Raw genomic sequence first — 27,573 nt, forward strand, 5'->3', positions numbered from 1 at the left:
GTCAGTAATTTGACTTAATAATTTGACTTAAACACTTAATTTACTGATCTTTCTTAACATGGTAATCATGTCAAGTATATTAGGATAAAATAGCATTGAGAATAACGGAGAATTTGCATTCAGTTTAGGATGATATTTGGCAGAGTAGATGGGAAATTCATGTCTGCAAAGCAGGAATGTGCAAGTGTAAAGTACAGTGTATCAAACACACAGCAAATAATGTCTTCAGTTCCATGGGATTTCTTATCAGTAACTCTGTGCTATAATTTGGATGGATATAACATTATATAGTCTTTCATTGATTTATCTCTTTAAGTTGCTGCAACTGTTCCTTTCCTTTATATTTGTAAGTTGACTAATGAAGTTGCAAGAGGATTCTTACTGGTGTTGAATTCCTCTGTTATCTTAAAGTATGCCCAGCTGACAAGATTAAAATTATTCATAAGAATTTCAGTATCTCTGGCTTTCTGGGAGCTTGCAAATGTTGTCATCCCTTTTTCATATGTAGTTCATAGTTGAACATTGAAAGAAAATGCTTCTTAAGTTGTCTTTTCAGAACAAAAATGCAATTTGTTCTTCTACCATGTAAGTTTTATGTTGGTTTTTCTGTAAGGCAGATGTCCCTTGGGAACGTGTTTTGCATGCTTTATGCTGTGAGACCCAGAAAGCCAATTTTAGTTTAATTTAGTAAACAAAATTTAAAAGTGGCTTTTTAAATAACATTTGGATACATTTTTTTATTTTTAATATACTTAAATAATTCCTTTTAAGTCTGAAACCTGATTGAAAATGGTCTATGATACTGGACATAGGTTTGTTGTTATCCAAATAAAATTAAATGGAAACAAAATATTTCTATTTATAAATTGATTCCGACATCCTGTTGAAATTATCCTGAATATCTTTGACAAGGTATGACATGCCTTAAAATCTGAAACAATCTTTTGGCCAGACTTTTTAAACATACCAAACTTTTAGCTTTTAAGATACTTGTAATTATTTGCATATTAATAAAAATAGCCATTACACTATTTAAAAAACCCAGCAGAATTGTTCTTTTCTCATTTATTTATTGACTATCTACTTAAATGTTCAAGACAATACAGCAGCAGTAATATTGTCTAGACAATATATTGGTTGTTTTGTCTCTAGTATCATCTGTTGTCAGAGAAAATGTCTTTGTGTGGTAAGGGCTTTAAATTGTATGGCTAGACATTGTAACTCAAGTTTTAAAAATGGCCTCATGTATATGTATTATGTATTTCATCACATAAAACTGCTTTTGCAATTCTGATACTTTAGTTAGTCTCTCCCTTGTGATCTTGATTGTTGGAATAAGGAAAATTAATCCACCAGTGTTATGTATTTTGCATCATCTATCTTTTCACCCTTTCTGAAAGTGAAAAATATGTTGACTTCACTCAAAATTCAGTATACATCCTGAAAACAGACTATGTAGAAGCTCTATTTGGCAGTCGGTAGGGGTTTTAAAAATTAATTTTAACTATTTAACTTTGCCATATTTTCTCTCCTCTGCTTTGGAAGTTAGAAACAGCTCCCTCTTGATGTCAGTAAGGTGCCCCAGCTACGCTCTGTGCCTGCTGCAGGTGGGTTTGGGGTGTTAGGTATTTTTTTCGTTTGCTTGGGGTTTTTTCCCACCCAGCAACTTCTCTCTTTTGTGCTTTTCATTGTCTTGCACACAAGGTAGGCTGCTTCCAGCTGAAGTGGAGATTGCTTCTGTGGGCAGCTGGAAGGCAAGGAGGTTGATGGTGGGAATGTGCTTTTTCAGATGTTGAGCAGTTCGGATGAGGCAGCCTTGTGCTGGTGTGTCAGACCTAAAGGCAGGCTGCTACAGTTGCTCTTGCAAGATCTTAGTCCTGGCCCTGGCTGTGACACTCATCCCCTGTGGGTTTTCCTAAGCCTTGTCTAGATCAGAATGTTTCTGATGTTTAAGTCAGTGTCTGTATAGTAATAACTACTTCTGTTTTCTTGGATAAGATTATTCTGACTTAAACCAGTAAGCATAAAACAATTCAAGTGAAGACATCCTAGAATGCAAATCCTGTGCAGATGTTGCACGAACATAATTACATTAGTTTAAATTCATAAACTGGGACTTACCTGTTGGAGTTTTCTTCAGGTAGCTGAGTCCTTAGTCATTGAGTGGAATTTCTGAGCTACAGGTTGATGGAGGTCAGAGCAGTCTGCACCCATGCTGCTTGTCTCATGTTCCAAGGCTTCTCCTGCTGATGGCTCTTTATAAAAAGAGACAGCCTTTTTTTTGTCACAGTCCAGACCCACGGTGAAGGTAGAACTCCTGGTTAGAGGCCAAGGCCACTACTGAAGACAAAATCATAAACTAGGTCTTCTTTGACTAGAAGTGTGTTCAGAATTACAGTAGGCTTGTTTTCCTCTACCTCTAGTCTGTCATTCTTGGCCACTTCCTAATCTGATTGGAAGAGCCACCTTTTCTTGCATATAATATCTGGTCAAAGAAAACCTACTACCCTAGATAGTGTAGGTGAAACTCTGACTATAAATAAGCATAAATTTATGAATATGTATGTTTTGCAGAGCCAGCTGTGTATCATCCATGACGTGGTCATTGTCTCCAGTATGCTCTTGGAGCCTTTGCCTGTCTCTAAAGTGAAAGACACTTTGGAGATATACAAATCTTTACCTCTACAGATTCAGTTGTCTCGGTACACAGTGAGTAGGAGGAGATCCTACATGTGTTTGACCCAGATAAATTGAAGAATGTAACAGATGAAAAAATAAAGAGTGTTCACATCTCTCCTAACTTTGCCTCACTGACAACCCTTAATTTCCACTTTTGCTTTTAGAACTTTTCTTTGCCATAGTCAATATTTCCTTCAGCTTTGCAACCTAGCATCCAGTGGGACCTTGCGGTTGGATTGCGAGGGCCTGTTGCGCACTGTTATGAGGATTGTGCTGCCTGCTGGGACAGTTCCATCTCCTACCTGTTTGTTCCAACAAGGACAGTAAGTGTTTCTTGAGTAGAGAAGCCTTTGTTTGGGACAACCCAAATTGGAGGACTGTAAATCCTTAGACTCCTGCATAGGTACGATGTTCAAGGTCTGATATATCTGGGTAAATCTCCCATGTCTAAGCCATTCAAACCTCAAGAAAACAAACTTCCACTGAACTTCTTTCATTCAAAAAAAAAAAGTCAGGAAATCAAGGAAGGACATGAAGGATTGAAGGACCTTATTCTTTTAGCAATTTCTGCTTATCCTTGTTTTTCAGGTAGCATTTTGGAATCTTGTATTCCTTCAAAGTATCGTTGTTGTGATCTTGTAAGCCAGTTAACTGGTTCCTCCAGTAGAAGGCTCAGTATCAATGAGTAATTTAAAGCAAATTCAAAATTCTGAGTCCTGTAAAAAACACAAACCAGAATAGCAATATGTAATATTTCCAATATCTTTTGACTCTGAAATGAAAAATGTCCACCTAAAAAGTATTCTTTTACTCCATTTTTTCCTCTGTACAGAATCCTCTGTTTGCTGCAATGGGTTTGCTAGGTAAAGCTTTTTTAGAAAACAATCTGGAATCTGTTCTGTTGCTGTGATATCAAAATCATTATCACAGCAACCCCAGATTTTTTTGTTTAATGTGTTTGTATAGTCATGATCGAAGAAGCACTAGGATTAGGATTCAGAAGTTCAGATTGCCTTAGTAATAAAGAGGATGGTTTTAAATATATATGTCAGTGTATGGGCAAGGTGAGGTCTAATAGTACTGGTTTGTAGTTATTTTTTGGTGTAGAACTCCACAAAGATGTGTGGTAAACATTGAAATTCAAGTAACATAAATGCTTGCTTCAGTGGGGGTTTTTAATCCTACTTCCTTTATCTTCACTTTTTGTTCCTTATGAGATTGTTAATTGCAAGGTCATGTCAGTTGCACTTTAAATGCATAATGATGCAGACTCTCTAAGGCCTCATTACACTGTTGCTGCTAATTATAAAACTGAATACAGTAGAACATCATTCTTTGAAATGTCATGGATTGTTCATGGTAAAATAAGCAAACCCTGCAATTTATGACAGCTTATAAAAGATAAATTATATCCCATGATAAAAACCGCATAATTTTTAAAAATTGCATGTACTCTGCAAAGAACACAGGGCAGTTCTTTAGTTTACTGTCCTTTATAAACAAGGCAGGTTGTTTGGTAGACAAGAGACCCCACTCTTGTTTTCATAGCAAAGCAGTGACCTGTTGCAGATGGACTGAATTGGCTGGATATTATCGTAGGGGCTGAAAGCTTGTTAGCCTCTTTACTAGTGGTTTTCCTTTTTTTCAGTCTGTGTCACATCTAATAAATGATTTTTCAATGCCACCAGCTGAAGCCAGCTGTTTGGCAGATGCTCTATACTGTTTGCCCAGTGTACAAAAAGCCAGTATAGGTTTTGTGTCTCCAGTGACATGTGGAATCAGCTCTGCACTTGTTTGAGCAAACAGACAGCTGCCAGCTAATGGATCCATCAGCAAACTTCCCACAGAATATCCTGTCTTTATCACTGCATGAAATTTTAATAACTTTTAATCATTACTTTAGTTGAAAGTTAAGAAGACCTTTTTGTAAGACCTTTTTACTAGGCATTTGTTTCACAGAAGTGAAGGCATGTCTTTTCTTGACAGAAACAATTTCTTTTTTATGCTAACACTGAGAAGTGAAGCTGCTGTATCAGTGGAAATCTTCAATGTTTTTTTCATCTTTTTTATTAGCCATTTGTGAACTTCAAATTATTTTGCTGTATTAGGTAGTATGGGGAGTTACTTTTTATTTGGAGGATTTTTGTATATTTTGGGTGGAAAAATATTTGCAGTCTTGCCTTATCCTTTTGGAAAAAGACTTGATTTGCTTGTTCTAACTTGACTTACTCTTTGTAGTGAAAAATTATGTCTGTGCTCTTTTTTAGCTTTATGAACAATTTCAGTAATCAAAAGTAATGAAATCAAAATGTTGCAAACTGCCCTTCCCTTAGTGATTTTCATTTGCTGTACCTCTTAGTTGTGGTACAGTATCCGGTTTACATGAGAGGTTGAAAAGAGAGGAGGTCCCTAGAGCATCCTTCTCTTTGTGGCACATTGAAACTTCTACATGTGACTGTCACTCCAGGCCTTACTCAAGATGAAGTCTCCAGAAGGCGACTGGGACGTGGCGCATTGTAACACAAGAGCAAGATCAGAGGATTATTCAGTTTGCCCCCAAAGGAAACACCAGTTTTATTGGATGTATTTTGTTTGGTTGTTTCGGTTTTTTGGGTTTTTTAATAGTGAATGGGTTTTGTTATCAAATGCATTACAGCAAGTGAAACAAACATGAGCCTCTCCCAGCCCTTTGGTTCAGGGTTTCAGATTTTAACACCTAGCCCTCAAAATCCTGGTGCTGATGGGTAGAGTATGGGGGAAAGGGAACACAGTGTTTAGAGGCATTTGCAGGCTGCTTTGCTCTAAGGCATGTGGCTGCTACACAGTTTATCCAGCCAAGTTGAAATCCCCTCGTTCAACGAAAACTTTATCTAATCTTCGTTCATGCCAGGAGACCTTCATTGGAGCACTCCTAACAATCCTGTGTCCCAAGGAACCTAGGAGTAACTTCTGTAACTACCAACTGGTAGGAGAAAGACACATTAGATAAAGGAGTAGGTTCTTTGTGACACCCACCTCTCTGGGCTGGATGGACAAGGCTGCAGACACCCTGAGGGAATTTGTCAGTATGCTAAGATACAAGGGCTTTAGAAGGAAAACTTGTTTTTCTTGGTCTGGTAGCTCATCCTTAAAGGAAAGCAGAAAAATGCCAACAAAGACTTTACTGGCCACACTTTTCAATTGTTATTGAACAAAGCTTTCCTCTCATTTGGCACTCTGCTATAAAAAGGAGTTGGGAAGATAAGAGGGCAGCATTGACTTTCTTGGAGCTCTCATCTTGTCAGAGTGTTTATTAAGGGTCTTCTTCATTGTCTGAGATGTTTGTAGAGCATTCAACGACAATTATCTGTTGCTCTTTATACGACTTCTCCAAAAAGTGCAAATCCAGTGAGATGCTACTAAAATTTCATTTGATGCCTACATCCTGGGGTACTCTCATTCTTCTGTTGATTTCTGTGGGCTTCCTGTTAACCTTCAACTGTCCTTAACAGTGATCATTTTAGCTTCTATTTCTACTTGAAAACATTCTAACATAGGTTTGTTTTCATCTAGAAGGCAGAACAAGACAGCTGGGTTTATAATCCATGCCTTTCTGAACATGGTTTCCTGATAGACCAACAAGCTGACTGCCACCCTCTCCCACCCAAAATGTGTGGGCACAGTGATCAGAATCAATAGGTGAATGTTTGTTTCAAAGAAAGAACAAGATGCTGAAGTTACTCAAATAGATTGTCTCAGACACGAGTCTGGTGTGCAATAATGATCTGATTAGTGGGAAGTCAGTGGCTTGTGAATAAGAGACCTTGGGCCAGCATTTCTTTAAATAGATGGACTTCTGCAGTGCAAATAGGAATTTCCCATCTGAATCTATTTCTAAAGAGTTCAGTGTGTCAGAAAGAGAGCTGTTAGCTTTTTATGACAAAAATGTATTCCTTAATATGTTTTTGCTGGCCAGGCAAAGGTTGATAAAAATAGGTGTAAAGTTATTTCAGTTACATACGTTTTTGATAACAAATGTAGTACCAGAATAATCAAAGCCAGCGTTGCACACCAGCTGCTTAGGGATTTTTTTGTTCTTTATCCAGCAATTTATTATAAGACTAAACAGTACTAAGTCGTTGGGGGTTTCCCCCCACAGGATGGGCAGTAAGGGATTTTTTACTACTCGCTCTTATTTGTCATCTTCCCTTCCCTCATGCCTCTAACTTGTCCTCACGAATGCATATACAGAATTTTACTGCATTTTGCACCTATATTTTTTTGCTTTTGAAAGCTAAGGAATTTGCTCCTTTTTGCACCAATTTTCTTTTGTGGGTATGCAGTTATTAAAGTGGTTTACATTTTTGTCTGCTTATTTCTGAATGTCTTTCTCTTTGAAGTGCTGATTGAATCTCTGCTGTTAATCTCTTTAACCCCTGAAAGAAGATTACCTTAACAGTGAAGTGGCTGGGGAGGGGAGAAGCAAGGGAGAGGCTGATTCTGTTTTTCTAGAATGAATTCAGGTCTTCAATAAGGGCTTTGTTTTGTGACACTCAAGTGTCCCAATAGTAAGTTCTTGCTGCTAACACAGCCTTAGCAGGTGAGCACATACAGGTGCTAGTAGTTACAGCCATTTGATAAACCAGCAGTTCCTTGGGCAGAATCCCGCTGTTTTACTGGACTTGGTAAATTGTTTACTATCTATTTTTTATTGCTTTTTTTTTGTTTGTTTTTAATCTTGAGGTATTATCATCCTGCTACAAGTTAGGCGAATGGCAGAAGGAAGGAAAAATATTTGTGATTGACATTTGGACAGATGTCTGTGTGCTTCCCTTTTAATCTACTTGATTAACATTAGTAGTGTGCTGGACTTTTGAATCGTGTGCTCAACTTCCTGCCAAAGGCACGGAATCGGTGCTACCAGAAACGACATTTCTATAAAGGTGATTGGATTTTTATTCAGTGCTAGCAGAAAAAAGAATTCAAGTTTTTTAAAAATAGTCAAGTAGGCCTCAGACGAAGACAAGAATTCACAATAGGCAGCCACATGGCCAGAAGAAAGTATTTTGGATTTTACTATGTCTGCAGCAGTAGAGCGATTACAAGGATGTGATTCTGGATGTTTGACTTCTATTGTGAAGTAATAACTGGCTTTTCTACTGTACATAGTAACGTGTTTTTTGTGAAGTATTTAGGCACATTGCATTCTTATTGACATATTTGAGCCTTGCTCTGTTAACATTTGTTCATAGTTAATAAGTTGGCAATAATAGCATAATAAGTAAAAATAATTGAAAAGGTGTGCTTTGTGATGATTCATTATTCTGTGGAAAACCTTAAATGTGTTTTGTAAAAGGGCAGTTATTTCACTTTGCTGCTTGTTTCTGTGTCATTAGTTGTATTACATTGCAGTATTAGGGGGCTGAAATGACAGGATGAATATGCTTAATCTTTTTGAGCATTAAATTTCATAGGGTGTTTCACTGTCTGTGGACCTTGTTCTTTCCAGGAACTCTGATTCATGGTTCTTGAGGAAATTACAGTATCTTTATTATTGTAACGGTTAGTTATACGGAGGGTGTTATTTTCTCTCAGTGTGAATACATTACAGCAGTATTTGTTTAGCAGAATTTACTTTGTTCTATATTTCTGTGTCTAATAGTTAACAAGGCGAGGAGGAATTGAGAAGAAAAAAAAGACACATATTGGGAAATACTGTATTTCCCTAATTATTAGTTAGAGTGCATGAAATTTTTGTTGTACTTACCAAAATATGTGGCTTTCATTTTTTCAGGCTCCTGCTGTTTATTTTTTTAATTGATTCATTAGAGAATGTGGAGTAGTTGATTTCCTGTGTCTGTAGAGGTTTTACTTTTGTAGTTAGAGTAGATTTTTAAACCCCCTCCTGCAAATAGCACAGGGATTTTAATGCCAGACTAGTGCTGCATCTAATAGACGCTGCTGTTTTCTTCCTGATTTGTTTCCCAACTGGGGTAAGCCAGAAAATGCCTGCTACCAGTTGTCACCACCTGATAAATGACAGGTGGTGACTTCTTAAGGCTCAGTCGTTGTTAATTGCTGGTGGCAGGTCCTCTCTGATTCCCTTCAGCAGCAGGTAATAGGTGCCCCCACGGTAAACAGCTCTGGCTGCCTGCCTGTAGTGGGAGCTGGTGGCAGTCCTGGGCCATCAGGGATATAAATTGTCACCTGTGCGGGCACGATTCAGTTTCTAAATCACTTTGGATACTGTAAAATTACTTTTTGGTTTTTTGCAATTTTAGTTACTCTAGAGCTTAACCCTATCCTCTGGCTGTGAATATCTGAGGTTTGTTTGTGAGATGTATTTGGGGGGGCTGGCAATGGATGAAAATATCTCTTTGTCTTTAAAGATGTCTCCAGTTGGTCAAGACTTCATGGACAGATGCTTAAGAAAGAAGGCAGGAATTCCCCATTTGTTTTCTTTGTATAATTGCTTTGGATTTGCTTCCTATAATTGAGTCTGGATTTGTCACATCTGTTTCCCCCTCCACCCTGCTGTAGAAGACTCCAGTGTCTTCTCATTTGTTGCCTGATTCCCCTTTTTTTTCTTTGTTACCATTTACGGTCCGTCAAATAACCAGGATGAAGAATAATCCACATGTGCCGTTATTATGTGAAGTTGTAGGGGAAAATAGTTAAGGCTTCCCTGGTCTGGTAATAGTTTAGGTTTTATTCCAGAACACTTTTTCATCAGAGTTTACACTCTGCGTGGGGTTTAACAGTAACAAATTTTCATTTGGATGAACTTTTTTGGAAATATCCTGTGTTAGCTATTTTAAGACAACATGAAGGTGAACTCTTTTTTCTTTTTTTTCCCCTCTTATCCTCACAGAAGCAACGATGGGGTGCATTAAAAGCAAAGAAGGTAAAGGCCCAGCCATGAAATACAGAACTGAAAATGCTCCAGAACCTGTTATTTCCCATGTCAGTCATTATGGATCAGATTCCAGCCAAGCAACACAGTCACCGTCAATAAAGGGATCAGCAGTTAATTTTAATAGTCATTCCATGACTCCTTTTGGAGGGCCTTCAGGAATGACACCTTTTGGAGGAGCATCATCTTCATTTTCAGCTGTGCCAAGTACATATCCTAGTACTTTAACAGGTGAGTGTTACATAAAATTATGCTATTATTTAGTACTGTAGCCCCTTGGCAGTCATAGTAAAAAAATACTGTGACATCTTGCCATACAGAAATGAATTGCAAATATAAAATAAATTACCTTTTAGAGATTCTTGATTTTCAGTGTCTTTACTGCTCATGTAATAATTCAGCCTAATTCAGCCTGTATTCATTAGTGACTGGGACATGAAGGTTGGGTGTTTAGGCTTTTATTTTTGTACAGACAATTAGGATCACAGCACAGAGAAATTTAAGAGTTACTAAAGATAATAATGGGAATAGTTGATAAAATTATATTAGAAGTTGTAAGCTGTTGAAAGGATGTCTGTGGGATAATGGCTTTAAACTTGGAGAGATGTACAAAATGAAAAACACTTCAGATTCAGGAAATTGATTTTTTAAACTGGTTTTAAGTCTGATTACTTTTAAATTACATTAATACAACGTTGAATGAATTTATAAAGCTAAATAGGATTTGCATTATATTCTATGTACTTCACCATGGGAACAATATGTGTGAAATGAAAGAGCAGAATTCCCATTTTTGGTGGTCATATGAAGACCAGAATGGAAAATGTAAGATAGAATTTGCAGTGCACAGAGAACTTTCGGGCAGAGGTTTTATAGCAACATGCATATTTGATGTGGTAAACCCACCTTAGTATTAAAATCTTAAAACTTACAAAAATACTGATTTTGTTCCTGTAACTAATTTCATTGTTTTTTGAGAGGAAGCTGTGATTTTTTTTTTTTTTTTGAGAGACACTAAAAAGACCGACTAATTTATTCTAGAAGCTCTGTACAGACACTTCAGAAAACAGACTAAATAATTCCTTAATAGTCTATTTCTAGTTTTCCCACAAACCTCTGTTGGCACAATTACAGTGCTCAAGTGTTTGCATTGTTCCAGTGGCATTTAAAGTCTTTTAAAAACACAAGAAATCTGAGATCCATGAAAACACATTCTGACCTTGGCATGAAGCAATTCAGTGAACCAAGTATGAATTGTCACGTAATAATCACCTCATGGTCCTTTTCTTGGGAGTACATTAAAAACCAAATAATTAAAATGAACAGCTAGCCTGTATCATTTGTGAGTCAACTCTGAATCCCTCTTTTGGATGAACATATGCAGAAATTAAATAAGGGCAGCATTTATTTATATTCATTAGCTCTGCTGAGGAAAGTTTATTGTATTTCATCTCTCCCAAGAACCTTGGAACATTTCTTCTTACTAGATCTGCTTCTTTGGTCATGTAGGAATCTCCAACAGTGCATGCAGGCACTCCTGGGCATAACCAGACATCAGGGATGTAGCCCCCCACTGGGTACCACAAATCCTTTGCTGCAGAGACCAGAAGGGATGTTCTCTTGCCTGTTCCTGTTGGTTGTTAAGCATGTTATATCTTGAACCAGTCAACAAGAGAGATTTCTCATGAAAAGAGAGTCTGATATCTCATCAGTGTGGAATCAGTTATCAGCAGGCAGGCTGATTTGTGTGTATGTTCCTATTGTTTTGCAATTAGGCAAAATAATATTGCATATGAAATTATTCCTCCTTGTTCTGTGAAACCAGCCCATCCACAAAAAAACCCCGTACAAACATAAATAAAATTGCACTAACAATTAGTTGGCACATTCAGTCCTGCCTTTCAGATCAATTAGAATTGGGTGTTTTTGTGAGCAAATGAGATGACAGCCTTCATTTGCTGTAAGCTTTTTGTATTTGTGACCAATAAAACACTGGATCACATTCTGTCACCCTTTGCTTCACAAGAGAGGAGAATAGATGGGCTTGTCAAACAGGATGTAAATGTCAGTAGTACTTATCCAGTTGATCAGTGATGAGTGACAAGAGGATGATATGGTTGTCATCATGGCCTGTAGTGAGGCTGAAAAGTTGAGCCATCTTTTATTCCTCTAGAGCAGAAAAGAAGAAATCTGAGTTAGTCACACTGCTCCTGTATTACACACTGTCTGTCTTCAGATACTTTGAATTCATAGAATATTGCCGACAATCAAAACAGAAAAATGGACTGCTGTTCTTGCCTTCCATGAAGCTATGCTAGTGCTCTGTAATCCCCTTGCTGAGCAAGAAGGTAAAGTCTTCTCTCCAAAACCAGTCATAAATTAGAGGATGGCATACTGACCTAATAAAAGGAAAATCTTCGAGGGAAGTCTTGTGGCCACATATAGTTTGAGCAACTAAACTAGATCACCTCACAGTGGTTCACAAAGAAAATAGCTGCAAGAGACTTGAAATATCATTTGGCAGTATCTTTGTTTAAATCAGTCTGTGCTGATGCTGTTCTCTTCAAGTATTTTATTATTCTTTACTATGAAAAAAATAATACTTGTGACTGAGAATAAAAAGGGGTTTTATTGTAGCTGAAGTTTTTCGAGTTTCTTTATATGCAGTTAAAAACTTTTGTGATATTGTGACTTGAGAGTATTGACTGTTTCCATCTGCTGAAGAACTTTCAGGGGATGGCTTATTTCCATAACACTTGCTTTCTGTTTGTGTGAATACTCTTTGTATCCTCACTATTTTCTTGCTCTACTTATCAGTTTGTGTCATCAAAATAATGTAGTAATATAGAGAAAAATTGGTAGAACTGTTTTGATTTTTAACTTAAATTAGGAGCTGCTAACTTCTAAGGAATATTTTAATTCATTTTCAGTTCATAAATCACACTTTAGAAAAAAAAAAAAAAACCTCAATTACTCTAACCTCCTGTGGGGATTTTGTTCTGTTTTTCCTAGTGGAACTGTAAATACATTTCCAGCTGAGGCCTGCTGAGAGACTGTAACCACAGGAAGACTCCAAATCAAACTATTTAGGTGATTAGGAGCTCTTATGTCAGAAAGTCTGCACTGCAAAAGAATATTGCATATGGATTGTCCCCATTGCATTATGTCTTCTTCCTTTCTGATCACGGTCATTCTAATTTTAAAACCTAAATTAGATGCAACATGTTTCTCTTGATGGTCTTTCATGTATATCCTGATATGTACATGTCCATATTAGAGATGTAGTGTTATACATTTAAAAATATGTTATTGGTTGGACGATCATTAGGCTTTTTAAATGTTAATTAGACTAAGAAATAGCATTTCTAGGGCTTAAAAAGACTTTCTGAATTGTCTGTTTGTGATTTTCTATTTTAATTTTCTCATGGTTACATGGTACATGGTTCTTTATTTTTGCTAGTAGCTTGTACATCTCAAACAGCCTTTTTTCCTTTCCCTCTTCCTCTCCTTCGTCTTCCCAGTTTTATAGATTAGTTCTTTGAAGTACAGAAAAATGTTTTCTGCTGGTAAGTGCAGAAGCCTTCCTACCATCCACCTCTCTCAATCTGTCCTGTTTGGGAGACACGTTCAACAGCGTGCACTGTACCAGAAGTGGGATGGGAAAGCAGATTCCTTAGGGTCGGTGGAGTGCAGCTGTTCTCATGTGACCTGTCTTGATCCTTGTTCTCTGGAGTAGTGCACTGATGGATCATCCTCAGAAAGGGTCTGCTATACAGGTGGGGATACTTGGTGGCATCAAAAAAATCATCAGTGCTAAAGCAGAGGAATGTCTTTGTCCCCAAGAGAATACTTTAATTTCTGGTTCAATTCATTGGGTAGGTCTTGATGTGTAACCTCAAAAATTTGGGAATACATCAGTTATTTATAGCTAAGTGCAGCAGGAACTTTCACTTCTGTGAAAATTAGTGGCTGATGGTTCACTGTTGTGGTGGTGTAGGTTCTTCCAGAATTGCATTGCTTAACAAGAAGCAAGCTTAATAAAGAAGCTATGGGCTTGGATTTTTTTACTGATGATGCATCATGCAGGTTTCTCTATATAAGTGCTGTAATTATTAATGTAGATCCAGCAATGTGTCTACTGGCCTTTTGTGGTGTGGAAGCATATTTTCAGAATGTCTGTTTATAGGCATAGCTCTGTTCGGAGAAATTAGCAGGTTATTGATCTGTCTTGCAAAATGAGATGCAACCCAGAGTGTTTAGTTGCTTCCAAATCAAAACTGATTTCTTGCTTCATGGACAAGTCCTTAAATCAAGTGTTGCAACATTACTTCTATATCATATGTGATTTTTTTTTTCTTTTTCCTAAGGTGGTGTTACTGTATTTGTGGCCTTATACGATTATGAAGCTAGGACTACAGATGACCTTTCATTTAAGAAAGGTGAACGGTTCCAGATAATAAATAACACGTAAGTGTTCTCATTTACAGACCTCACTGGGTTGTTTGAAATAATTAGATCCTTAGTTCTTTTGGAAATCCGTGTATCCTATTTCAGTGAAGGGTAATTGATTTTTTTTTTTAAATAATTTCAATATTCAACAAGCATGGGGTTAAGATATATAATACTGCAAACAGAATAACTTGTCAGGTTGAGATCAGCGTTTGGTTGCAGATGTAGAACTGTAGCAACTGTGGTAACCCCAAGCTGCTTCTCAGTTGGTTGACTTCCTTCCCCTCCCTGCCCCAGCAAGGCACAGCTACCCCCTTTGGGGCAGCAAAGGTGGGGACAGGTACTGCTCCATCCCAGGCTCTGCACCTGGAGTTACTCTCTCATCTGGAGAGGCAGATGAAGACTAGACAACTCAGAAGTTTACTTACACATCTCTGCCATAAAGCATTTTGGTTTTCCACAAAAAAAAAAAAAAGGTCCCAAATCTTTAAAGTACGAAATTCCACTAAGAGGCATTTGTGTTGTTCACTATAGGAAACGTATGTAGGTGCAGCACAAACTATTTCAGATACCCTCATAATTAAAATAACACATTACCTAAATTTATCTGCCTTTCTGATGTGAGTACGTTACAGGTGCTATGTAATTATGTGTTGTGTTTATTTGTGGAAGAGGTAATGATGTTTCATTGCAGGGAAGGAGACTGGTGGGAAGCAAGATCCATTGCTACGGGAAAGACAGGCTACATCCCAAGCAATTATGTAGCTCCTGCAGACTCCATTCAAGCAGAAGAGTAAGACACTGTATCCTGTCAATTTTACACACTTCCTACCCTGTGGTGATACTGGTTTTTAAATTCATTATATGTAACATATAAGGGTAAAGTAGAAGAATACTATTAATGAAAGGATAGCAATGCTGCTTGGATTATGTCAAAGGTGTAATTATTAGTAAGCGTGAGGTGGACACACACTCAGATGTTTTCTGCCTGCTCGCTACATGCAGGGCTAAAGGAGAAAGGATGGGAGAATTCAGTAAGGATAAAAACTGGAGGGCATGTCTTATGTATCATATAAAGCAAAAATTTATGGGTTTTACCTAAAAAGTTCACATGCCATCAACTCTAGGTTTTTATCCCTATTTTTGCTTGCCAAACCCTGAATCAAGATCAGCTTTATACTTGGTATTACCTAACCTTACATTCTAAAAAAGCATTTGTGTGCACAATTATTTTTAATCTATTAATCTGTAATAATGTTTTGGTGACAAAATTTTTTGATATGGTAAGGACTGCTATGAATTTGGAAAATTATACTGCTTTGTGTACCAGTACTTCCTATATTTACTTCCTAATATCCTGGAGTGCTTAGACAATCACATACAATGACTGTGGAACCTGTAGGTTGGAATAGAGTTTTGGGTTATCCTTGTTCCAAGGGATTGTGTTTGTTGTACTAGAAATGTAAAATTGTACAGCTCTTGTTTCAATATACAGGCATGATACTGCCAATCAGCAGTTCACTGATATGTGATCTGTGCACTTCTCTGTTTGCTACTGCACGTCTGGGAAAAGTGCCTGATTTTCAAGATGTTTCCTGCATCTCAAGCTGAGACTTTAGCATGTTGCTGCTGCTGTTCTCACTTGGCTCTTTGCTATCAAAAAATTACTGCATCAAAGATGCTCTCTTATTTTACTCCCTTGAATTTCATCTGGTTTTAAAATTATTAACTTTTGTTTATTTTGGGGGGGAAAAAAGTAAAATATTTCTTTTATTTTTAAACTATGCAATAAAGTCTTATGTCATTACAACTGCAGTGGTGGTAAAATGGAAATGATAGCCCTTTACAAAGTATGGCTCCTAAACACTGTCTAGAACAAAGTGGTGGGATTTGTCATAGGTTTGTATGATGACTAGAGGTGAGAGTAAAGGTTGATGAATGAGGAAGCTTTTAAAAACTGTTTATTTTAAAGAACCAGTGCTGATTATATGAAATATCCTCACAGCATTTGGGATACAGTTAGTTTACTTGAAGTTTGTTAGCCCTGTGCTTTGATAGAGTTTGTTGAGTTTGTGTAGTGGCTGCAGTTAGAGATACAAGTGCAAATTCAGTGTAGAGCCCCAGTTTGCTAAGAGTTTGTCTGTGGCCTTTTCTAAGCCTGGAGGCATTTATAGCAGAAACTGCTCGTGACAAGATCCATATTATTTGTGTGCGCTTTCTAATGGCACCATAATATAAATATTTAATTGTCTCTTAAAAGGCAATTGAACCCTACTGTTGACAGGAATACCTCTCTGTTATTTTATAGGTAGTGAAATATAACAGCACTTTACAATATAGTTTGTAAATTGTTGTAGTCTGGGAAAGAGGCATTTTCATGTGAAGTTATGAACTAGGATTCAGGTTTACTTCTGTAAGATTTTAGGTTACATCCAAATTGTCTCCTGTGTGTATTCTCTCATATCCATTTCTAACTTTGCACATCTCCTTCAACACTCAAACTGCAAATGCACCAAAATGTAAGAATAAGTTTCAAATTCCCATGTGATTGCGCAGGCCATTCTGTTCATAGACAACAAAGTGATCCCTCTTTATCTGCATTTTTTTCCCCAGAAAATGTTTCACCCACAAAGCCATTGTTTTGCAGCAGTTCCCAGTACTACTTTTCCCATCACTCATGAAGCCAAATTAACTTGACAGTAAGACAGTGAGAGACAAAAATGTTTGAAATTTACACTTTACATCACTTTGTAACTTCTGAGGCATCTAATAAAAATAAATTGTAGTTAGAAATAAGTCTTATTCCAAAGTCTGGGTATTCATATGAAGATGGACCTTAAAATTATCACTGGCTCAGGACAGCACTGTGTGCAGGCTGTTCACCAGGATGAGCATGCTGTGCGAGTATAGAAGAAAAACTCCTTTTGTGAAAGAGCTGAAGGCAAGAAAAAATACAAGTCTTAAAACATCTGTGTTCTTTTTGGTATCAGAATGATTCTGCAATTTGGAATGTTACTCACAGAGAAGTAAATGACCCTACCATGGGGTTGTTCCTAACTGATCAATAGGAAAGTGCTGTCTATAGGTAGAGAAAGATGGGAGGCAACAGAAATTGAAACAGGAGAGTTTCCAGCTGAATGTAAGAAACCTTTTTATCCTGAGGACAGTCAGGAAGGGGTACACGTTGCCCAGGTTAGTGGTCTGTTCTTCAGGGTTTTCAAGCCTGAAGCAGACTACATCCTGAACAATTAGGTGTGAAATCACTGCTGACCCTGCCTGCAGCAGGAGGCTGGACCAGAGAACTCCATGGGTCCTTCCAACCTGAATAAACCTGTCATCCAATGATATTTTTATGCACACTCACTTGGCATTAAATATTGTTTTCTAACATAAAGCCAAAACTTTTTAAAGAAGGGAATTTCAGCTGCTAAAGGTTTGACTGTGCTACCAAAGTGTGTCATCTGATTCATCTTGGCCTGAAAACAGCCTGAGGAGGGTGTTCCTTTCAATGTTAAGAGCAGTTGATGTCCATTGTTAAAGCAGCAGAAAACCACAGTGTTTGCACATACAGGCCTCTTTACATGTATTTCGTAAATGACAGAAATGAGAGTCATACAGAAATAGGTCATCTTAATCTTTTGTCTATATGGATGTCATTGCTTTTGTTGATCTGTAGCTGCTTTGGGATGCTTGCAGCCCAGCAACTGTTTTGGGATATTAGTAGTCCAGTCAGTGCTTGAGATTTTTAAATCTTTTGCTTATATGAGTACCAAAACATAGGAAGTTTTTATTTACACATTTCATTTTAACTTTTCTAGGTGGTATTTTGGTAAGATGGGCAGGAAGGATGCAGAAAGGCTACTTTTAAATCCTGGGAACCAGCGTGGTATTTTCTTAGTAAGAGAGAGTGAAACCACTAAAGGTATGTACGTGTCTCTGTATATCTTCTATCTCTCCCATTCCCTGCTCTCCCTAACACCAAGGTGAACATTTTTATGCCTGTCCCATGATACACATGAATGTGAACATCATGTATGTGCACCATGACACTTGGGGAGATACATTAAATACTTTTTTATATTTTGGTGAAGAACCAGATGTTACTTTTTTCCTAGGTGCTTATTCCCTTTCTATACGTGACTGGGATGAGGTCAGAGGTGATAATGTAAAACACTACAAAATCAGGAAACTTGACAATGGTGGATACTATATCACAACCAGAGCACAATTTGAATCTCTGCAGAAGTTAGTGAAACACTACAGAGGTAAGCCAAAGTCCCAGTGTCCCAATGTTACCCTGTCCCTACTGTGAGGAAGAAAAACTGCATCCATAGCTTATTCTTAAAATTCACAACTATAAAATTTCTTTCTGATTTCAACAAAAGGTAAATGGACTTGTTGTTTTTTATCAACATTAAGATGTTAACTTTTGTTACAGTCTTACCCTTGCTTAACTGTGAAGCTGTTGACTATTTTTTCTGTTTTTCAGAACATGCCGATGGGCTGTGTCATAAGCTAACAACTGTGTGTCCCACTGTGAAACCACAAACACAGGGACTAGCAAAAGATGCTTGGGAAATTCCTAGAGAATCTTTGAGGCTGGAAGTTAAGTTGGGCCAAGGATGTTTTGGTGAAGTGTGGATGGGTAAGAGCTTAATGTCACGCATTTCAGTTATTCCTGAATGTTTTAATGGTATTTGAAGTAAATTGGTATCAGGATCTGAGAAGATAATATCATAGAGAAATGAAGCGAAAAAATGCCAGTTATGATCATGCATGTAATGGTAAAATTAATATTCAGTATAATTCTAGTTTATGATTATTCTGTTAGCTAAGTAAACAGAAGCAAAAAAAAGTTTCAGCAGAAAATCTCTTCAGTATTACAGTGGGGAATAAAACCTGATCTGTTTCTCTAGGAACATGGAATGGAACCACAAAAGTAGCAATCAAGACACTAAAACCTGGTACAATGATGCCAGAAGCTTTCCTGCAGGAGGCTCAGATCATGAAGAAACTACGACACGACAAGCTCGTTCCGCTGTACGCAGTCGTTTCTGAGGAACCAATCTACATCGTCACTGAATTCATGACAAAAGGTGTGGGACAGAATAGTTAGAAATACTACATTTAAAAGGTTATTTAAGACCTCAGCAACAAATCAAATGTTTAATTAATGTTATGTATAAGCTAACTGGAGTATGTGTGTTCTTTTTGATTAAATTAAAATGAGCGACGCTTGACCTACTTGGAGCAGTTCTGATTTAGATTATGGGCAGAGGCATGATTCTTTTGCACATCTGTGTCACCCTTTCTAATCTTCCAAGTACAAGACCGGGGGTTTTTTTCTCCTCATTTTTAGTGTGTGCTGTCCATGACATTTAACCGGAATGGCATAGCTGGGAGTATTATCATCAGATTATGCCTGCCTGTAGACAGGTCATGCTAACAACAAAACATGTTGAGCTTTGGGTTTTTTAGTGTTTCTTTCCCAGCAGTGTAATAATTTTAAAAAGGTTGAGTGGTTTTTGTTTCCAGACTCCCTCCTTTATCCCCTTGTTTTCAGTCTTTGATCCTTCTTCCTTTGCTCTATGTCATTTCCCCCTCCCCCTGCTGCTGAAACAGAGATTTAGAGATTTAGGCAGAATGTAGAAATAAACATCATAAGCATATGACTGTTAAGAAGCAGCAGATTTCCAAATCAATTATTCCATTTTTTGTAAAATGCAGACTTCTGTTGAACTTGTAGAGAAATTTTGCTATCCTCATAAGATGCAGAAGCAAGGGAGTGGCTAGTTGTGTTCAGTACTGCACTACAAATGTATGGGTTTACTTTTTTCCTGTTTGGATGGGGTTTTTAAAGGGTTGTACAATATCAGAAAGATAAAAATGACCAGGAAATGTAAAAACTTGCTTCTGCATTTTTGTTCCTAAATAATACTAGACAGCTATGCAAAGTCAGTTTTCATTGTTCAGAAAGCAGGTTTCAGCAAGGCAGTAAGGAAAAAAGTATTTATAACTGCCTAAAGAAAAGCAAAGTTCACTACCAGAACTGGCTACCTTGCAAAAACAGAATTGTAATTTGTCTAAATTATGGATTAAAAGTGCTTTTGGAAGCTTTTCTTTATAGCTTTCCTTTGACAAAATTCTCATATTTTACAAAACCCATAGAATTTCCTTGTTCTAAGCTACTAGAACAACAATTTATTTTTATTTCCTCTTTCACAAGGAAAAGAAGCAGGTACAAACTGCAAAGTATCCAACTGTTTTTTGCAGTGTGGACAGGTTACTAGAGATCAGTGTGAAATCTTTGCTCCTCTTCAGTCCTTTGATCTCATGAGCCAGTGTCAGAAAAAGTCTGTGCAAACACACACAGCAAACAGCAGCAGCAGTGTGGGTCTGGCCTGCCACATTTTTACTTTCACTGTACAAAAATACAGCAAGTCACTAAAGTTATGTTGGAGAAATCTAATTGAGAGTTACTGCTGTGAACTGCTATGAATCCACTTCAGGATATGCAGTCAAGTAGTTTCTCTCTCCACCTTGGCCACATTTGTAATTTTGTTACTGTAATTTGGACAGTGACAAGAGTGATTACCAATCTTCACCAGTTTCTTAGGAAAGAGGTCCTATTCTTGCCTCCTGTGACATAATGCCACCTGTAGGGCAAACTTACGTAGAGACAAAGCTTTTCTGCACAAGTAGAGGTTTGAATCTTAACGTGAGCACAGGTCCTTGGAACTGATTTCAGATACTGCTCATGTAATGTTCTGGGTACAATTGCATTATATAAATGGGAGAAAACAAGGTATTGTAAAGAACGGAAGATAGTTTTCCCTGTAAGAAAGAAAAAGCAACAAAATAAAAGCAATCATTTCAGAATAATTTCTCTAATATATTATTTGGGCTGGCCGGAAAATGTAATGGATAGAAGTTTTTTTGTTCTGTAATTAAAAATCTCATAGCAGAAGAAAGTCCAGCTAGGAGGAGCACTGATACCAACAACACTGGAAAAATTCCATTGTATTGCCAGAAACGGCAGTCTGTTTAGTTATTTAGTTATTTGCATTATTGAAGTGGATTCCAAACCACTTGGATAGAATTGCACTAACTAGTTACCAGTGCAGAGGTAACTATGGGCATGATCATTGGGTCACATATTCTAGTAAATGATGGATTTTCAAATACAGATTTCATGAGATAAATATGTCAATCATAATGTCTAAGAAGAAAATCTCTTTGTGTTTTCAGGTCAAGTTAACGTTTTTGTTTTTTCCTTTTTTTTTTCCCTAAAATGTGTTGTGTTTTACAGGCAGCTTGCTAGACTTCCTTAAAGAAGGGGAAGGAAAATACTTAAAACTCCCACAACTGGTCGACATGGCTGCTCAGGTATCAAAAAAACTGTATTTTGTGCTTAGAGAAGAGGTATCACATATCAACTAAACATAAATATCAAATGCTCTGGCTGTTGTATGCTGCTCTGTGTTACACCTTCTATTGTGGGTTTGTAATTTGTCAGAAAGGAAACAGTGTGGTTTGCAATTAGCAGATACTGCACAGCCAGACATACTAATCAGTGCCAAGCTCTTGGTTGCTATGCTGTAATTCCTATACTTACACAATGGGAATGGAGCTAAAGTAAGGGGGTGCAGCTTAATGCTTGGGAGAAATGTCTATAGTCATGAAAAATAACCTTTTATAACACTTTTCTTTTTGAGATTGCGGATGGCATGGCTTACATTGAAAGAATGAACTACATCCACAGGGACCTCCGGGCAGCTAACATTCTTGTAGGAGACAATCTTGTGTGTAAAATAGCAGATTTTGGTTTAGCAAGGTTAATAGAGGACAATGAGTACACGGCAAGACAAGGTAAGGCCAGTTAATTTATTATCTTATTAAGACCGGTTGCCTTTCAGTTGCTTAGAACTATTACATCTAGCAGAACATGCCTCTGTATTCTGTGTTCATGGATAAAAATCATGCATGGAAGTGTGCTTTTGCAGCTCTGTTTAGGTGAGCCCCTCACCTAAATGTAATCCTAGTAAGCTTCCTTTGTTCAAAATTATGGGGCAGTGTGTGTTTTCAGAAAGCACTTTTAATTATTTTGGGGGGATAAAACATGCTACAGTTTGAAGAGAGATGAGATTCCAGAGAAGCTGTTCATCATTTTCACTTTTTGAAACGTATAAGTAAGACTCTCAGATGTCTTTAGTGATTCCAGATATTGTAGCCAATAATTGCTGCCCTAGTTTGAGAAATATTAAAATACTATATACCATCTTGAATTTTATCAATAAGGCAAAGTATAAAAATATTTTTAGTGCATTATTCTTTTCAAAATATTTTGAAGTGTAAGCAAATTGTGGATTAGCAAGGGAAAACTGAGAATCTGTCTTTCCAATGTTTGTAGGAGCTAAATTTCCAATTAAATGGACCGCTCCAGAAGCAGCGTTGTATGGTCGGTTTACAATCAAGTCGGATGTATGGTCATTTGGAATTCTACTGACAGAGCTGGTAACTAAGGGAAGAGTGCCATATCCAGGTAACAGGGAGATTCAATAGATTTTTCTTTTCTTTGTTGTATTCTCTGCCTCTCAAGTTACCTTTTGTACTTTATCCCTTCATGCACAGCCCACAGTTGACAAGCAGAGACAAAAACTTAGTCATACCTCACTGGTTCCTTTGTTCACAAAGATACTTTGGTTTATTTTCAGATTAAATATTGCATATTTTAAAATGTTTTAAGATAATAGCACTTCTAAATGTGACTGACAGTTTATTTCAGATTAGTGGGTATCCTTATGTTTTCTATCTGTCTCTTCCTGATATTTCTACTTTTGACATTTTCCCAGACTACAGAGAGCATCACTACACTGAACCTGCTGAACCGCTTTTTGAAACTAAACATTTTTCAGCAGATATTTTGCTGGATCTGGAATGTGTAAGGCAGTTCTGTTAGAGATATATAAAGCCTTTTTCTTGGCCTGATTTTGAATTAAGTGGTCTTTGAGTGGAACCTGAGGCAGAGAGAAGCTATTTGGGCTTGAGTCTCCTCTGTGAAAGGACAGGTCCAAGGCAATGGGAAAGGGAGAAAGGAGAAAGGACTATGTGTTGAGGAATTACCAGTGTACTGAAATAATTTTCAGAAAGTGTATTTAATGCAAAATGTAAAAAATCAATCCCCTGTAAACCATGTTCATTAAAAATTCTGTTCTGGTAGAATGACATGCATTGCAGCTGCAGAGGTTCTTGAAAAACTTTGGGGAAACTGTTCTTTGCATAATGTCATTCAGAGCTAATATGCTTTCCTTTTTAGGAATGGTGAATCGAGAAGTTCTGGAACAAGTGGAACGTGGGTATAGGATGCCTTGTCCTCAAGGCTGCCCAGAGTCTCTCCACGAGTTAATGAAACTGTGTTGGAAGAAGGACCCTGATGAGAGACCAACATTTGAGTATATACAGTCTTTCTTGGAGGACTACTTTACTGCTACAGAACCACAGTACCAGCCTGGTGACAATTTATAAGCCAACAGTCTATATAACATGCACAAATCTGCCAAATGTAAAAGACTTGCAAAGAATTCCTGAAGTCTCTAAGGAATCACAGGAAAGAAAATCTTCGCTACTTTGCATGCTCTTAATGGCAAACTGGAATTTCATAATGCAGTTGCACAAAACCACTTTTAAAGTGTTATACTCTGATTTACCAATGACACATTTTTTATTTTTTCCTCTTTCCCAACTTATTTTCAGGGTCCAAAGGAAGCTTACTGAAAATACGGGGCAGAAAAAATGAGTGTTGGTGTGAACAATAGCAGAAAAACCAATGTTTCAAATCCTTTATTCTCCCAGTATTTGCTTATCATTCTACTAATAAGGGAATTGTCTGGAATTAGTGATCTTGGGGTAAACCTTTTTAAAGCAGAAGAACTTTGTGGGACCAACAGTTCTATTCCAGTTCAGTAAAACTCCCTGTGTTTAAAACTACACGTGTGTGCCCCCACCCCCACAAAACAAAAGATGGTACAACTGTATTTGACTTACAGTCTCAGTCTTTAAGCTTCCACTTTCATGGACTTAATTAGGGTAGGCAGGTAAAAGGAGAAATTGGAACAGTGAATGAGAAACTTGATCTAAATGATAGATCTCAATAGTGAGATTAGAGAGCATAATGCACTGTGTTAATACTTGTGTTAATATAACTGGAAAGTAGCATGAGAGATTTTTCCTTTTTTCTTTCTGCATTGCTAATTAAGAATAATGAAGGTAACTAGAAAATGAGGTAATATTTTATAAAATTGTGTTGATAAAGTATGATGATATTTGAACTTGAAGCTATGTATGTAATACAATCACGGGGGAAAGCCTTTAATCTTTTAAGCTCCAATGGAACAGCGAGCTTTTGTATGGGAAGACTACCTGAACAAAGTTACAAAGTTCACCAGGAAAGCAAGACTGAAGCTGGTAAATGGCCACCTTTTAATCCTTTTTCAGAGACAGGTTTGGTACTGTTGTATGTGACTTGTGAGTGTTAACAAGGGTGGGTGCCACAAGTGCTATCTGTGGCTAGTCACTAGTTCAGGGATTTGATTGCACTTTTGCTTTTCTTGGCTATTAAGATACACACACAGTTGCTCTTCCCACTTCTGCCCTTCCTACAGAATTATTTAACTAAAAATAAGTGAAAGAAAATGTGAAAGTTTAAAAAGTAAAGGGATAAAATATATTTAATATTGTCCAAGTAATAAAATCTGCTGGTATTCAGCCCAGCTGACACTACATCTAGATTTATTTTCTTTGGCTACTGACATATCAAGCAATAATGTCAAGTCTTTTACTCAACAATTTGCATGAGGTTCTTGAATTTCTGATCAAGCATATCTACTTTAATTTTGAAACACTCTTACGTAGTTACTGGCTTGGAATTCATATGATCATTGTAAAGCTATCCAACAAATGAATTCAGAAAAGCTGGTAATATAGTTCTGGTACTAAACTTAACATTCATGGGTTTACACTACATTGAATCCAACTACCAAACAGATCTGTGTAGGAACAGTGCCATCATTTTTCATTTTCCCTCATCATTGCTCATCAACTGTACATCTGTGGTTATCAAATTTTAAAAGGGCTTTCTGTAAGAAAAACAAAAACAAAACAAAAAAACACATACACAAAATACTCAAAAAACCCAAAAAAGATGATTAAATTTTAATTTTTCTAAATATTTTAAAATTAATAACACAATCATATGAGTTTATGTATTAATACAGTCATAACAAAAAATGCCAAAAATTACACTGGCATTGTATGGATTTTTAATTACTGAATGGAACAGTTCATTGTAATAACACTTGTATAGTAAAGGAATAAAACACTAACTTAATGAACGTGTTCATTGTAAATGGTTGTGTATTATAAAACTTCTCCAAAAGAGTTTGTATGTTTATGAAAATTTATTTGTTTCACCTGAAGACCTTGATGTGGTTCTTACCCTAACAGAGTTTAAAATTCACATTCACACTTTTTATATAAATAGTAATAAGTTTAATTATGTAACTAAGTATTTTTATAAAGTATGGCATTGTTGAACTGTTTTGCAGAATTGGTTCAAAATAAATTTCATGTTGATTGCATCTGCTTATTTGAGGTGGGGGAGGGGAGAAGGTGGGAGGGGGACAAAAGCAGAGTTGCCTCACGTTGAGGGGAGGAGGACAGGAATAAAACATTCATGAGGTTCTTTTTATGCTCTGCAAATTGTACTTCCATGCAGAATTGCGAGCTCAGTGTGCATTATTGCTGTTAAAACAGACATTTTCTAGACTGGTTCACAGGTCCTTGGCAGAAATGGGTTAGAATAATTCTGCCTGGGCTTAAAACTACCCCTCTGGTGGACAGACAGATGGACTTGGGATTCTTGTGAGAGCAAGTCCAACTTAAACTCTCAGCTGGCAATCACTGTCACGCTGTAAGGCAAGCACATATCCTCCGTCTTGCTTTCTCTGGGATTAGCAGCCACTGTTCACTTCTGCCTAATTTTTCAGGGAATTTTATACATTTGTTTTTGCGATAGCCAATGTTTTATCTCAACCTCATTGAATGTTACCTGTCTCAATGACCAGCACGACTCAAAGTGCTGATTCTGGCATGTATATGCAGTGCCACTGTAATTCAAGGGAGCTAGTACTGTTTGAGTTTCAATAATAACTAAGGCAGCACTAAAACCATTCTTCTTACAGAACCTACAAATTGCAAAGTTTACTGTATTTTTAGTATTTCCTGTAATGTAATTAATGTTTTACTATTTTTAATGAGAACAGTCATGTAATTTCTGGTAATCTGTACTCCTCCCTGTTGTCCATCCGAACCTCGTGATTCCCATTCTGCATGCTAGGCCTGCAGACTGTTTCTGTCATGCGTTGTTTCAAGCTCTGTAGTATTTTAAGAATATTTTCATAGTATTTTTGAGTAAACTTCCAAACATAAACGTGTACGATCCTACTCTTTAGATAAAAGTACATTCCTGCTTTAGCATAAAGCATGATAAGAGCCTTATGTGTTCTTATCCTTGCAGCCACTGAATTTTCATTTCATTAGGCTTGTGAGTAGCCCTTACAACTGAAAAGTGGCCTTGGAAAGGATTGAAGGGGTTTTGTTGAGTTTGGTGGGTTATTTTGGTTGGTTGGGGTTTTTTTGTTTTGTTTAAAGAAAGACTTCTATAGTTTGCTGATGGGCAGAAAAAAGGCAGAATGCTGTCTTACCCACACTCATCTACAACACTAATGCTTATTCTAAAACACGTTTTCTGCAGCTGGAGTGAGTATAAAGAAGTAAACTTAATGAGCCCCTCCTTTTGTTATTTATTTTCAACTGTTCAATAAACTTCTCAGTTTTTAAGTTTTCCATGGAGATGCTATAGATGTTTGTACTTGTGGCAGCGTTCCTGTGACACGACTTGACTTAGAGCTACGCAGTCACATTGGGTTTAAACCACAGGAGCACGCAACGTAAGCACATTGCAAGCAGGAGACTCAATTCCTCACACCTGGCTTGAGGAATGTAGGGCTAGATTGGAACAACTGATCTGGGCACCAGAAGCAGGTCTGGGTGGATAAGTGCCGCAGTCCAGAACTGTGATTCACCCTGTAACTATTGCCTTGTGCAGTAGGTACTTGGGCTCTGTGCAAATGTCTGAAAGACTCGCCTTCATAGACACACATCTTGCTTGCACTTCAACCTCATTGTAGTACAGGAACAAAACTGCCTTTGACCTTCCAGGCACTGCAGGAGAGTGACAGCGTGAGGCTGGGAGCATCCCCCTAAATATACATCTCTGACAGACACCTTTCCAAGATAGGGTGAGAAGAGTCAGGAGAAGGAAATGAGGTGGTTGTATCTATTTTTGATGTAACAGCCTGGAGTGTAAAACTTGGGTTCTGATCAAGAATCCTGGCTAGCTGGGTGTCAGCTGTGAGAGACTGTTAGGGTGTTGAGAGTTGGAAGCAGAAGCCACAGAAGAACTTCGCCCTCAGCTGCAGACTTTAGCATTTCCT

The 27,573-nt window shown here is 37.4% G+C and overlaps 1 protein-coding gene across 2 annotated transcripts in view; it reads left to right on the top strand.

The window, feature by feature from the left end:
• Nucleotides 1–26,882, top strand: part of YES1 (YES proto-oncogene 1, Src family tyrosine kinase) — a 50,917-nt gene extending 24,035 nt beyond the window's left edge. Inside the window, exons 3-13 of one of the 2 annotated variants that reach the window (XM_041399314.1) lie at nt 9,530–9,802; nt 13,939–14,038; nt 14,715–14,813; nt 17,839–17,942; nt 18,136–18,285; nt 18,510–18,665; nt 18,937–19,116; nt 21,330–21,406; nt 21,736–21,889; nt 22,431–22,562; nt 23,337–26,882. In XM_041399314.1, coding sequence (XP_041255248.1) covers nt 9,538–9,802; nt 13,939–14,038; nt 14,715–14,813; nt 17,839–17,942; nt 18,136–18,285; nt 18,510–18,665; nt 18,937–19,116; nt 21,330–21,406; nt 21,736–21,889; nt 22,431–22,562; nt 23,337–23,545 — 1,626 coding nt within the window. In that variant the 5' untranslated portion in view covers nt 9,530–9,537 and the 3' untranslated portion in view covers nt 23,546–26,882. The remainder of the gene's footprint in view (nt 1–9,529; nt 9,803–13,938; nt 14,039–14,714; nt 14,814–17,838; nt 17,943–18,135; nt 18,286–18,509; nt 18,666–18,936; nt 19,117–21,329; nt 21,407–21,735; nt 21,890–22,430; nt 22,563–23,336) is intronic. The other variant, XM_041399313.1, reaches the window with a different exon arrangement.
• The last annotated feature ends 691 nt before the right edge of the window (nt 26,883–27,573 follow it).

Source organism: Onychostruthus taczanowskii, unplaced genomic scaffold, assembly GCF_017590055.1.
Source record: "Onychostruthus taczanowskii isolate IOZ18803 unplaced genomic scaffold, ASM1759005v1 scaffold16, whole genome shotgun sequence".
In the NCBI taxonomy this organism is placed as follows: Eukaryota; Metazoa; Chordata; class Aves; order Passeriformes; family Passeridae; genus Onychostruthus; species Onychostruthus taczanowskii.